We start from the raw sequence: 14,654 nt of genomic DNA, 5'->3' as shown, positions 1-14,654 counted from the left end.
CACAATCAGTGTCAGTAGACGATTCTTTCCTCAGTGAAGAAAATAAGTATCACAGGTCAGTTGAGGAAAGGGGGTCCATGGCGGATGAGTGTAATTCTTTATTGTTGTTATTTGGTTTTTAGGAGCATTAGCAACTAAGGCCATATTTTTCCAGGGATATGCGGTGGTCATTCCCTGACCTTTCCGCATCCTCCATATTTGGTGTCACGGGCTCGAACCCTGGTCTAATCAAGAAGCGTGTGCTACGCACTGCTACTCCTGCCCACCCGGCTACGGAGACACCCACGTAATTCTTTATCTGTTGCCTATTGTGGAGAGGAACATTCCAGTTCTGTGATATTTCAAGGAGCTGTAGGCCAGCTGGTCAAATTTTACTTGGTTTATTTCTATAGAGATTAAGTAATGGTTGATTAAAAAGATATGACTGAATGCTCCTAAAAACCAAATAACAACAATAATGAATTACACTCATCCGCCATGGACCCCCTTTCCTCAACTGACCTGTGATACTTATTTTCTTCACTGTGGAAAGGATTGTCTACCGATACTGATTGTGCAACAGCTCCATGCTATCCATATTCAAAGCTGTGCTGACTTCTTGCCGATATATACAAGGCAATTCACTACCAGTGCAACAAACTTGCAGGAGGTGTTGGGGGACAAAGGTGAATCAGAATCACATAGCATTGCAGGGTCCGAAATGCCTTCGTCATGCAGTAGAGGACGTTGAACGAGAGGTCGCGTTAACAGCGATCATGCTGGAAGTCAGCATTTGCGAACCGGTTCCCCCGAGGCAGTAGGATGGACGAGTATTCAAACATTGAACTGGCCGACATGCACCTCGCGTATGGAGATGCAGACTGTAATGGGCACGCCACTCTGCGATTGTACCAGGAACATTTCCCGCACAGACGTGCTCCTCATTTTCACACGTGTGCACAGAAGATTATGTGAGACTGGTTGTTTCATGAGAGATACCATGAATCGAGAGCGAACGATGAGGACACCAGACAATGAGGAAAATGTCCTACGTCTTGCAGAAGGCAATCCGAGTACGAGTACTCGAGCGATAGGCCTTGATTGAGTATTTCCCAGTCCACTGTATGGAGGATACTGTCAACAAACCAAATGAGTTCATACCATCTGCAACCCGTCCAATCATTGGCGCCTGCGGATTATCCACTCCGGAGGACTTTTTTTACTTGATTTCTTCAACAGAAACGGTTCGCAAATGCTGACTTCCAACGGGATCGCTGTTCACGCGACCTCCCGTTCAACGTCCTCTACCACATGACGACGACATTTCGAACCCTGCAATGCTATGTGATTCCGATTCGTCTTTGTGCCCCCTACACCTCCTGCAAGTTTTTCGCACTGGTAGTGACTCACCCTGTATACAGATGTTTCCAAATCTCATTCAACTGTTAGAGCAGCAGCAGCGTTTCCCTCTGCTATCATATCAGCTTCTCTTCCACCTGAGTATAGCAACTTTTCAGCAAAACAGTATGCAATATAATTAGCTCTAGAAAATTTGACTCTACAACCATCTTCAAAATATATAGTTTACACTGACTCTCTCAGCTCAATTAGAGCAATACAGAATCCCTCTTAAAAGAATCACCATATTTTAATGAAAATCAGGAGTTTGCTATTGCAAATTGATTATTAACATCAACTAGTGAAGTTATGCTGGATTCCAGCACATTCAGGCATAAAAGGAAATGACCTAGCTGATAAATCTGCCAAAAATCCATCAACTTTAGTCCTAACCTCTATCCCTATTCCAGGGCCTGATTATAATATCTTAATTTAAGCAGCATGCCATGCATAGTGTACAGAGCTATGGCATAACCAACCGAATAACAAACTTTTCCAGTTGAAACAAGACCCAAAGTTCTGGCACTCAAGTATTCAGACAGTGAGGCGGGAAGAAGTGGTACTCGCAAGGATAAGAATAGGACATACCCATCTGACTCACCTCAATCTACTCACAGGTGATGATCCTCCTCAGTTTCCACACTGCTCAGAACATCTAACAGTTAAACATATTTTGATTGACTGTCCACATTATCAACAACATCGTACTTCAAAATCTAGCTAATCTTCAAGGACCGTTGACATTACATCATCTCATTGGAGAGGAGGCAAATATTAATGAACTTTTCTGCTTTTTGAAACAAATTGGAGTATATAGTCTTTTATGAATAGGCTTCAGAACTGAAATGAAATTGAACTGCTTCATTCTTAATTATTTTCTGATATTCCTATGAATAGGCTCACATAGCTATAGCAGCTAATGTGCCAATAAACAAACATACCACACATCCATAGACAGAATCCTATTTTAATATAAAATGTGTGTTGTCAGTGAACTTTAATTTCTAGTAATGTAGATTTTAAAAATCCTCCTGCATTTTGCAAAAATGGTTTTGTTTTTTATCTATTTGGGCTAGAAATTCCATTTTCTCCTTGTTTACAATTATCTAATTCTTCAGGTTTTTGAAAGTTAAAAGTTGGCAGCTGCATTTATCTCAATTGGCATCTGTTTCGAGTTTAATTTAAATCTCCACATATAAAAAGTTTTCAAATCATTTTAAATATAATATTATAATGAAACAAGGTAGAGTGGAATAAATAAATGAAACAGTAATTAGCAAAATGCAGGGATTATTTTTACTTTTGCATTTATTTGGATAATGTAGACAACTGATTCCTGGAAAGTTATGCAGTTTCTTTCATTGCCAGTATGTTCTTTTCTGCATCAATATTTAATTATTGAATTTCTTGTTACTTTAATGATGGTTACTCAATTTTTATTGCAATTATTTTTCTTTAGCCTTTACCAGAAAGAGGTGGAGTCACTCAGGAATGGATTGTATGTGTAATGGAGAAAGTGTCACAATCATTAGGCTCTTGTAAAGAGAAGCTAGATGAAAAAAAGAAAAACATTTATGTTGAATGGGTAAGTTTTTTTTTTTTTTTTTTTTTTATTTCTTGATTAATCGACATATAAATTTATCTACTAGATATATTTATCTGCTAGTCTCAAATTTTAAATCAGTCATTAGCATTTTTTTCAAATAACAAAAGATCATACTATTATGTATATACAGGAACTCCCCGACTTACGTAAGGGTTGTGTTCCACGGAATGCTATGTAAGTTGGATTTTACATAAGTCGGAATTTTCCCCATGCTTGTGCAGCACTCGCAACTGTGCTCACTGAATTGATTGAATCAAAAAAGAAATGTTCGACAAACATGTAAATATAATTATTTATTGTATATCTCATGTTGTTTGTTTATCTCATGTGCAATTGTTTATCTCATGTGCAGGAAAAATTACAAACAGCGTGCAATTTAAAAAAATTATAAAATTACAAAAAAAGAGAGGAGACAGGCATAACGTAAGTTTTACCTCTTGCGCATCGTTGCCAGAATCAACGTCTTCAGCTGATAACTATGATGCTGCGGAGGTTGTGGGCTGTGGAAATTTAGGAGTTGGCCGCTTAACCTTACGAAAGAACATATTAATGGATAACTGGACGATGGTTTTTTCCTTTTCATCGTAGATTTCTTTGTAGCAAGCATATCATTCACCCTTCTCTTAACTTTTAAGAATCATTCACTCTAAGGATCCATGTTCATCTTGAGCTTTGTCAGCATTTTCTTCTTTCACTATTGCTGCCTGCAAGTCAATAAGTTTTGTTAGATAATTCCTTCTCTTTTTCCTCTATTAACTCCTCCCCATCTTTGGCAACACCTCCAACTGAAGTAGCTCTGCAACCTTTACAAGCTTATCTGTAATCTCTTCATATGATTCGTCTTTTTCAAACCCTTCAACGCCTTTTAAGTGCCGTGGGCATATTTTCTGCCCAGGCCTTATTAATGTTTAAGATGGCGTGGTAAATATTGTAAGATTTCCAAAAGTCTCTTAACGTAAAATTTTTCTCACCGTCTACTGCAGACAAAGACTGAGTTTTGCTTAAATAGTATGCTTTTAAATTCGAAATAACACCCTGATCCATAGGTTGGATGAGTGAAGTCATGTTTGGCGGTAGAAATATGACTCTCACATTCGAATTGAAATCAACTAGATGCGTAGGGAGGTCAGGAGCATTTTCTAATAGAAGCAAAAATCTTAAAAGGAGCGACGTTATCTTTATGATATTTTTCAACCTTGGGAATGAAGCAGCATTTAAACCAATCATCAAGAGAGATATTGTTATCCATGCTCTCTCTGGTTCGATCAGAAATGCATGGGTAGGGTGGCTTTATTGATGTCCTTAAATGCACGGGATTTCCAGAATGGTACACAAGCAGTGGTTTTAATCTGTAATCGCTGCATTAGCCCCAAGCAAGAGCGTGGCCCTATCTTTTGGCGCTTGGAAACCTGGCATTGTATTTTCCTCATTGGCAATGTATGTTCGTTCCAGCATTTTTTTTCCAATACAGAGCAGTTTCGTCAACATTAAAAATTTGCTGCGTTGAATAGCCGCCTTCATCAATAATTTTTTCCAACACATCACAAAATTTCTCTGCAGCTGTAGAATCGGCACTGGCAACTTCACCATATGCTTTAATGTTTTGGAAACTAGTGCGATGCTTGGATCTATTAAATAACCCGTTGCTTTAACATGTATGAGGCCCTTACTGTTCACATGTGACAATATGAAAAAAAGGATTTTTTAAGACAGAGCAAGGCCCCTTGTAATGTGAACCCCTAAGCTGTAGCTTGTTTAGCTTATATGTAAATCCAGCCCTGATGATCATTAGACTCAGGGGCACTCGCTTCTGAATCTAATTTTTGATCCATATTATTAACAGCTGTTCCATCTTCGCCATAGCACCTGAACGCTGTTTTGTGATCACTGTTGATCTTAAGTGCATTGATCCTTCAATAATATTCTTTTATACGTGTACTGTCCTTTAAAATAGTATTCACTGTTAAAGCAGTGAGACTTAATTCCGAGCAATAGATGACAAACTTTGTCCTGCTTCTTACTTCTTAATCATTTTCATCTTCATTTCTAAATCAATTTTGTTTTGTTTCCTGGCACTACCAGCACTTTCACTTTTCATTGGTCGCTTTCCCTTCATCATTGTAATACGTAAATAGGAATGAAGAGAAGTTTCTTAAATTTTGTTTTTTTTTTATATGATTGAAGATTTCAGTGAAGGGCTACACATTTCACCATAATAGCATAAAAACCCACACAGTTATTGGGATTATTGCAAATGCAATAAGATTGTGTTTAATACCCGTTTATAATGGAAAGTTTAAACTGGAAAGTGCAAATTGTTTTATGGTGGTGACCTCCAGAAACGTGCTTTAGAAAAATATCACAAAGGCGTTCAAAATTGATTCTTATAATGGGAACATATGATAACGATGATAACAATTTCCATTATAAATATGACCTTTTAGAGAGATAAATAGCTTAGTAATATAGCAAAATTTTTAACCTCCAAGGACTTGGAATGAATTGTAAAAAAAAAAAAAACACAATGTGTTATTGGGTTCACATTAAGATATAATTTCACAATACCTCCATTTATTCTTACGCGATGCAAAATACATTTCCATGATTTTTTTAAGTTTGCACCAGCCAGCAAAAACTTACGTAAAGTCGAATTTCCGTAAGTCAAGTATTATGTAAGTCAGGGAGTTCCTGTATATATATATATATATATATATATATATATATATATATATCACTTAGTAGATTTTAATCTGGCAGTGGTTATGTAGGGCATGATAGATGCTTTCCTAAAATATTCATTCTGCATTACTGTAGGTTCAGGGTTAATGCCTGTAACATTCTGTACCTTCATAGATATAAATGCAGTTTTCTTTTGTAGTTTTGGAAATGATCAAATGCAGGACTGCCTGAGAGCAGATCTTAAAGGTTTCAGAAGGTTATTGTTAAAGATTACTGTACAAGCTGGAATGTGTTGGAATCATGGGAAAATCCTTAGATAGATTGCAGGATGAGTGTAGGCCAAGAAGAGGATTATGATTAATGGTTATTCTTCAGATTGGGCTAACATATGAAGCAAAGTTCCCCAAGGATTATTACTTGGACCATGACTGTTTTTGATTTTCCTAAATGACATCGGAAAAGGGCATGATGTCAAGATCAGAAAAGTAGTTAATGATTATCACCAAACAGTGTGTCTTCAGGATGACTTAGATAAACTTCAGGGATAGCCACAAAATTGGCAGATATGTTTCAATGCAAAATGCACTTGCTAAAAACATTAGAGGAAGAAAAGAATCCAGGAGTTATGATCCAATCAGACATGACATTCTGCAAGCAGTGTAGCCAAATGGCAAGAAAACATGTGTCCTATCAGGTCTATCAGTGATTTATAAAACATTTTCTTATAGAGATTAGGATGTCATAATCCCACTATATAAGGCAATTTAAGGCCAAACTTGGAATATTGTGTTCTAATATGGACACTGTGCCTAAAGTATGATATTGAGATTCTTGAAAGGTCCAAAGATGGGCAATGCTCCTGGTGAGTTCAGCAAAGGGACATCCATATGATGAAACACTTCAGATATGTGGGTTGCAGAGCTTAGAAGCTAGAAACCTTAGAGGAGATTCTATTGTGTTTACAGGACTCTGAGGAAAAAAGTAAAATGAATGAGAGTGAAATTTTCACTGTTATGAATGACTCCAGAATAAGGGCCATAAATTGAAAGTATGTGGAAAGAAGTTTAGATTAGACTGCAGGAAGTTTTCTTTTAGCCAGCGAGTTGTTAGTTACTGAAATAAGTTACCTCCATGGGTTTGAGGCTGAGAGTTTGGGGAAATTCACAACTGTTTCAGGAGGCAGTCAAATAGGTATTTCATTTTATTATTTTTTTATTTATACATTATTGTTTTTATTTTTAATTAATTATTAATTATTTTTTTGGCCAGTGCAGCAAACATATATATAATATACATATATACATTTGCTTCACTATATTATTTTTTTGCACCACTAATATAATATATATATATAGAATATACAAGTAACTCTGACTGTTGCTGTTGCAGTATAATATTCAGTAATGAGTTTCAAAATAAGCAAAAGTGGTATGTTGTAATTCAAACGTGCTCCAACAGATGGTGGTACAGAGATGGTACAGAGATTGATAGGTTGCAAGTAACAACCATTTTCATTAGTAGCATCAATGTTCTGTGTCATGATTTTGCAGTGGAGCAATAAACGAATATCAAGTATTGTTTGAAAAAAGAAGGTCCATGAAAAAATCAGCAACTGAAACTTATGAAATGTTAAAAACTGTTTATGGTGATGAAACTGTGTTATACCAGTGCATTTGAATAGTATAAGTGTCTGAGATGGACATGAGGATGTTTTTGATGACCCAAGAAGTGGGCATCCATCAACCTCTTGGAATAAGGACAGCGTTGCAAAAGTGGGAAATTGCAGCAGGAAAGATCATAGTTTGAACTTCAGAATAATGGCTGATGAGTTGAATAAGAATAACGAGACAATTCATGAAATTCTGCATGAAGATTTAGGGAAAAAGAAAAATTTGAGTTGCATAGCCACATGGAGCAGAAGCAACAAGGAGTGTCATTATGCGAAGACTCCATCCAGACTTGTCAAGATAATCCTAATTTCCCCAACTAGAGATTAGTGTTGGACGTTTCAGTACAACCCAGAGACAAAACATCAGATCATGCAGTGGACTTCAAAATCATAACCAAGGCCCAAAAAATTTTTTTTTACAAAAGTCCTTGATCAAGATAATGCTGATCATGTATTTCGACAAATAGGTGTAATTCACAAGGAATTTGTTCTTGAAGGGGAGAGTGTCAATGCTGCATTCTACATACATGTGTGTCAAAGACTATTGAAGTGCATTTCTTGGGGGAGGCTGCAATTTTGAGAGAAAGACAGCTGGTTTTTGTTGCAAGACAACAATGCCTCCACCCATTCCACACTTGTTGCAAACACATTTGTGATGAAAAGTGGCATTGTTCATATCAGCGATCTGCCGTTCACTACTGATCAAGCACCAGTGAACTTCTTCCTCTGGCCCCAGGTGCCAAGTGATTTGACTGAACGATTTCTCTGTGCTTTCACTGTGATTTTCTAAAAGGTGAATTCTAATTCTCTTTTACGTTCCACTCCTTAAGAAATCTGTTTATAGAGTTGGAATGTTCCTATTGTCAGTAGACAACAAGTAATGAATTACTCTCAGCCACCGTGGAATCCCCCTCCAAAACTAACCTGCGATACTTATCTTCACAAGTAGGAAAAGAATCACCTACTGATAATCAATGTGAAACAACTCCATGTAAGCCATATTCAAAAATATGCTGATTTTTTGCCAATATATACTGATGGCTCCAAATCACATCCAGCCGTTGGAGCAACGTTTCCCTCTACAATTATTTCTGCTGCCCTTCCACCTCAGTATAGCAGCTTTTCAGCAGAACTCCATAGGCACCTCCGTAGCCAGGTGGGAAGGAGCAGCAGTGCGTAGCACACACTTCTTGATTAGACCGGGGTTCGAGCCCGTCACCGCCAAATATGTGGTGACGGGCTCGAATGACGGAGGATGCGGAAAGGTCACGAAATGACCACCGCATATCCCAGAGCAATATGGCCTTAGTTGCTAATGCTCCTAAAAACCAAATAACAAACAAACAAGCAGAACTCCATGCAATAAAATTAGCCTTAGAAAACCTGGATCACTACCCTTCTGTAAAATACTTAGTATACACGGACTTGCTCAGCTCAATTACAGCAATGCAAAATTCCTCCTACGAGGTTCACCCTGTGTTAAATGAAATCAGAAGTCTTCTATTGCAAATTGAAGAATGTCACCAATCAGTGACCTTTTGCTGGATCCCAGCACATTCAGGGATAAAGGGGAACGAACTTGCTGACAAATCTGCTAAAAATCCATCAACTTTTGATTTAACCTCCGTCCATGTTCCAGCTTCTGACTACAATCACATCGTACAAACAGCATGTCTCACAGAGTGGAAAGATCTATGGCACACCCAAACCAATAATAACTCACCAATTGAAACAGGACTCAAAGCACTGGCACTATAGCACCAAAACAGTGTGAAGAGAAGAAGTGGTACTTGCACAGGCACGAATAGGACATATGTATCTGACTCTTTTTTTTTTTTTTTTTTTGGTAGTTGTTGGCGCATAGGCTTCTGTGGCCATAATGCACCTCCCAAGGTTTTTGCAGTACTTTGATCCAAGCCTGAGGCGGGAATCGAACCCGCGACCTTTGGGTTGCCAGGCAGGCACTTTACCCACCCACCCAGCTAGCCCGGTCGGCATATCTGACTCACCTCCTTCTACTCACAGGAGAGGATACTCCTCAGTGTCCACACTGTTCAGCACATTTATCATTGAAATATATCCTAATTGACTGCCCACAATATTAACAGAACAGAACATCCGTTCTGTCTTCCCTAGCTAATCTGTAAGAACCGATTACATTAAAGCATATTATTATTGGCGATGAAGCAAATATCAATGAATATGCTTTAATGTTGTCTCTTTTCTGAAAAAAATTGGACTGTATCATAAATTCTGAAAGATCTCCGTAATAAAAATGAAGTCATTACAGCTGAATTTTGTTTTTTAGCATTTCACTATGAATAGGCACACTACAGTCCCAGAAGCTTATGCACCATTAAACCTCCATAATACACACACCAACTTCATCCTAGGGGACCTCAATAGTCATCATCCAATATGAGGAAATCAGAACATGGACAAACATGAACAAATTATAGACAAATTACTTGACCAGCATGATTTGATTATTCTTAATAATGGCACGCACACTCATATGCATTTACCTACAGGATCTGCTTCAGCTATTGATGTCTCTATGCTCAGCATCCATATATCCTCTATTTGGATGGACTACCCTTAGCAATCCACTGGGTAGTGACCCTTACCCAGTGATATGCCAGATTGATAGAAACATTCCCCACTTTTCTAACAGAATTGCCAAATGGAACTTTTTCAAAGAAAAATGGGATATATATATATATATATATATATATATATATATATATACAAGCAACTAGCAATACTGGAAGAAAAGCAGGTCCAGCAAACATCCATAAACTTAGCCACAGAATATATATCAAACCAAATACTACAAGCAGCAGACCAAGCGATTTCAAAGCAATCCAACAAAATATCTGTGCACTCAAAATTGTGGTGGAATAATGAATGCAGCGAGGCTAAAAAAGAAAAGAAAAGAACAGAGCATGGAACATATTCAGGAAGTTTCCAACAACAGCAAATCTCATCCGCTTCAAACAGACTCGGGCAAAAGCAAAATGTATTAGGCAGACTAGCAAAAGGGAAGCATGTATTCATTCCGCCTCCACAATTACAAGAACTACAAAAACGCAAACAATATGGGCCAAAATACAACGTATGTACTCTAAACATCCATGCATCAGCCTTCCCATACTCACTGTAAATGGTTGTGATGTTACTACACCAGTGAAAATTGCAAATTCGTTGGTCAAATCATTCGTGAAATCTCAGCCATGACATCTTACACACCTCCTTTTCAGGTACACGAGGCACAGGCTGAGAAACATATCATCAACTTCGAGTCAGCATCTAGTGCTGCATACGATCTTCCCTTCACAATGTCGGAATTGCACAATTCGTTAGCCACCACTAAACTCAGTGCAGCAGGACCAGATGGAATACACTACATCATGATAGAACAACTTACTGAACCGGCCCTTAAAATACTGTTACTTCTTTATAACAGGTGTATAGTTGTATATTTAAATGGTGGTATTCCCACCACTTTGAAAGTGATCACATCGTATGACTTCTATTCTGAACGATGCTCATGTCTTTTCACTTTCTAAGTTACCTTTTTATTACCTTTTTATTTCCATTCTTATTTTATTTTAATTATTTTTAATTATTATTATTCGGACCTTTTCCTCACTTTTAACTGTAGAGGGCTTCCATTGTTTTTTTTCTACTAAGGAACTTCACCGTCATCATAGCTCTCACTGTTTGTATTCTGTTTATTAATCATGTTTATTATGCATTTTACTAATTGATGCTACATAATTTTAACGGTATTTAATTTTATTCTTCTTTATACTAGTTTTTTTACATCTCACAGGCTAGCGGTATTAATTTTCCTCTTCTACTAACACCTTCACAGCCAAGGCCCTCTCTAAGAGGTTGGGCACTTACAAACCTAGCTTGCCTAGTATCTTTAAAATCTTTTCCTTCTCTTTACGTCTTTCTACTTTCTATTCTGCTTTTTCCGTCCGATGAACTATTAGTGTAATACGAGGGCAATTCGGACATTCCTTCTTTTCTTATTCTCGCTGTCTTCGCCTCTCTTTTTTTTTTACTACTTTTCCCCCCATACCTTGTATTACTTCCCATTTCAATGCTGCTGCCTGTTACACTTTTTTAATTTAACAATTTAACAGTTTTACTTAAAATATACACACTGTTGGGGCTACCTCACTCATGTTTCTGGAGGTTTCAATAATTTTTTTTTTTTTTTTTCTAACATTATTCAATAATATTATTCTTTAATTCTACCTCCATCAGCATGGATTTGTATAGAAACAGTGTTTTGGTACATGAATCGGGTGTAGTCCCCTGATGAAATACCTGATCTATGTACCAATTTATTTTCATTATTATTCTCATTTTTATTTTCATTTATTACTATTTTTTAATATGCTTTCATTACCACTTCCTTTCTATCTTATGTAAATATGATTTGGCTTATTAATTCAGCCATTATTTCCACTTAATTTATTAGGTTCTTAACATTCTTTTCTTCTCATATCTTCTTCCATTAGGCCTGGCACGTTGTTGTTAATAACTTTCCCATCTTACTGTGTCCTTTATCAATTATTTCTATTTCTTATATATATATATATATATATATATTTAAATAATGTTGAACTAATTGAAAAATGGAATATTTCATAATAAAAATGAAAAGGAGGGTACAGCATACATCAGGGGCAACAAAAAGCATACTACATGATGCTTGAAATATAATCATATAAATTAGAATAAGGTTAAAAATATAATAATGCCAGTAGTACGGCAAGACAAGGGCGAAGAAACAAAATCAAACCTAAATTCAAATAAAGCAGAGAGGGGTAACAAGAGTAAAAATATTGCAGCAGAAACTCAAAAATAATTTAGAAAATCTAAATGTACGAATAATAATTCTTTGAAATTTAAAAGCCAATTAAATAGAAATTTAACGGTGCTCCCCCCCCCCTCTGATGGGCACCAGATCCAAATTTATGTGAAATTCACCCCAGGGACTCACATCTGGTGAGTATGGGCATGGCACACCCAGAGTCCTGAGCTGGATATCATCATTCTTCTCTTCTTAGTGATTCCCTTTTCTCTCTCTCTCTCTCTCTCTCTCTCTCTCTCTCTCTCTCTCTCTCTCTCAGGGTGGCTCAGGAATTTTTTTTTTTTTTTTTTTGCTGGTGCAGCATAAGCCTCAGGCTTCCTTGCACCATATAGCTAATAATAATAATAATAATAATTCCACTCTCATTATACTGTTACTTCCAACTAACTTACACCACACATCACACAAATGGTATACAGGCAGACATCACTTCTGACTCAGCAAAAGTCCCTTTCATGCTCAGGCGCCTCCGTAGGCAGGTGGGAAGGAGGAGCAGCAGCAGTGTATAACACGCTCTTCTTGATTAGACCGGGGTTCGAGCCCGTCACCACCAAATACGGAGGATGCGGAAAGGTCAGGGAATGACCACCGCATATTCTCGAGCAATATGGCCTTAGTTGCTAATGCTCCTAAAAAAAAAAAACCAAAACCTTTCATGCTCAAGCTTGCTTTTGATAAGAAGCAAAACCCCACCACCCCTTCTATCTTCCATATCTTTCTTAAATGCATTATACATAATAATAGTAGAATTGATCATCCCCAGTTTCTGGGTGGTACCATATTTCTGTTAGCCCTATTATGTCAGCATTACTTTTCCTAACCAGGAGTTCGAATTCAGCCATTTTTGACAGCACTCCTGATAATACTGTAGACAAAGTTAAGACTAAGTATTTTTCTATAGTTTCTACAATGACACACACCCCTTAAAACTATTTAGGCATGTTTCCCTAGCATTATATTATCTTCCAGCTCATTTGAAATATATCACCCTCAGAACATCTTGCCAATAACATCGGCTGTTGAAGTAACAAACAGGAATTCTTGAGGTGAGTGCAAGAATTACTTTGGCCCATATCATCAGATAAACACAGATCTATATTACTCTTCTCTTCCTCCCCCACCCCAAAACTAACAGATTCCCTGAACCCTTAAGGTATCCTCAATAATACTGGACAAAATCCTTGCATCACCTTTGTTCAAATGAATACTGTATCTGAATTAGTTCTCTCTCTCATGCATAAACCACATCCTCTGCTAGTTTTCAAGCAGTTTATGTGCCGCTAGTTCCCACAAACTGTTCTGCAGAAAATATAGGGATCCATTCATTAATACTTTTCTGGTAAAAACTAAGGAACAGTAAGACTCTCCCCAGGAACACCACACCAAATATTTAAGGAAAAGTCTGCTGATAATGAATGTTGACAATCCTATGCGGATTTTCTTCATCTCAGGTATGAGTGCTTTGAGAGATGAGAATTCCACTTATTGTAAAAAATTGTTCATCTCTAATCAGAACTTAGCTGAGAATTTTTGAATCACATGTACATTGTAAAGTAAGCCACAGCTAACATTTCTGCATCTATTCATATCTTATGGCAACGTTTCTTGCATGTAGACAATAGGACTTCTGTGAAATAGAAAATATTTATGGGTTAACAAGCTTCTATTACTTTTGCTAGGTGATACTTAAACAGCAAATTTACAGTTCATCGAAATCTTCTCAACCATTTTAGTTACTCAACAGTTTCAGAATAATACCAAAATGTCTCTCCACAGCAGCAAATGTCTTACAATTTAGTACTCATCAAATTCAAAGTTTTTCAGCTTATCTGCAAACTACAGCTATATAATTCTTATTAATCTCACCATAAGTTAAAATCTTATCAGAAACTCACCAATATTTAATAGGCATGTAGTCTCTCCATAATATGTTTAATTAAAAAGGGTTTTGCAGGCCAGTTGTTAGATAGCTCACTGGACCGAATTCATTGGTACCTGTCTAGGGTGGCATCTTTATTGGCTGGTGTATAATCTCACTACCTCTACTTGGCAGAGTAGAGGTAGTGAGATTATACTACCAGTGAGGAGGACAAGTAGTGTGTATGCAGGTGACATCATTGATGCCATATTATGTCAAGAAACTAGGTATATTCTTGCTGTGTATACGTCGTATACAAAAATATCATTAATTTATGTTTTTTCTCCGCCCCCCCCCCCAATTACTTTTACTTTATCTACTGAATGCATCATGAATAGTCAAACTAACAAAAAGATCCGACCTCCCAAAAATTTCCTCATTCGTTTTAAAAATATACGTGGTCTCGGTTTCAACCTCAGTGATGTCCGTTTGCACCTACAATCTGCCAAGCCTCATTTGCTCAACTACTCACTCATTTGCTCAACTACTACTCAACTCATTTGCTCTAATTACA

General features: G+C 37.1%; 1 protein-coding gene across 1 annotated transcript in view; it reads left to right on the top strand.

The window, feature by feature from the left end:
• Positions 1-14,654, top strand: part of nonC (serine/threonine-protein kinase Smg1) — a 1,411,261-nt gene that overhangs the window by 1,215,090 nt on the left and 181,517 nt on the right. The window contains exon 69 of the mRNA XM_090378365.1: positions 2,837-2,962. Coding sequence (XP_090234491.1) covers positions 2,837-2,962 — 126 coding nt within the window. The remainder of the gene's footprint in view (positions 1-2,836; positions 2,963-14,654) is intronic.

Source organism: Mastigoproctus giganteus, chromosome 7 (genome assembly GCF_048544385.1).
Source record: "Mastigoproctus giganteus isolate SK-2022 chromosome 7, ASM4854438v1, whole genome shotgun sequence".
Lineage (NCBI taxonomy): Eukaryota > Metazoa > Arthropoda > Arachnida > Uropygi > Thelyphonidae > Mastigoproctus > Mastigoproctus giganteus.
The sequence above is the reverse complement of the archived record's forward strand: the minus strand, read 5'-3'. Positions and strand labels throughout refer to the sequence as shown.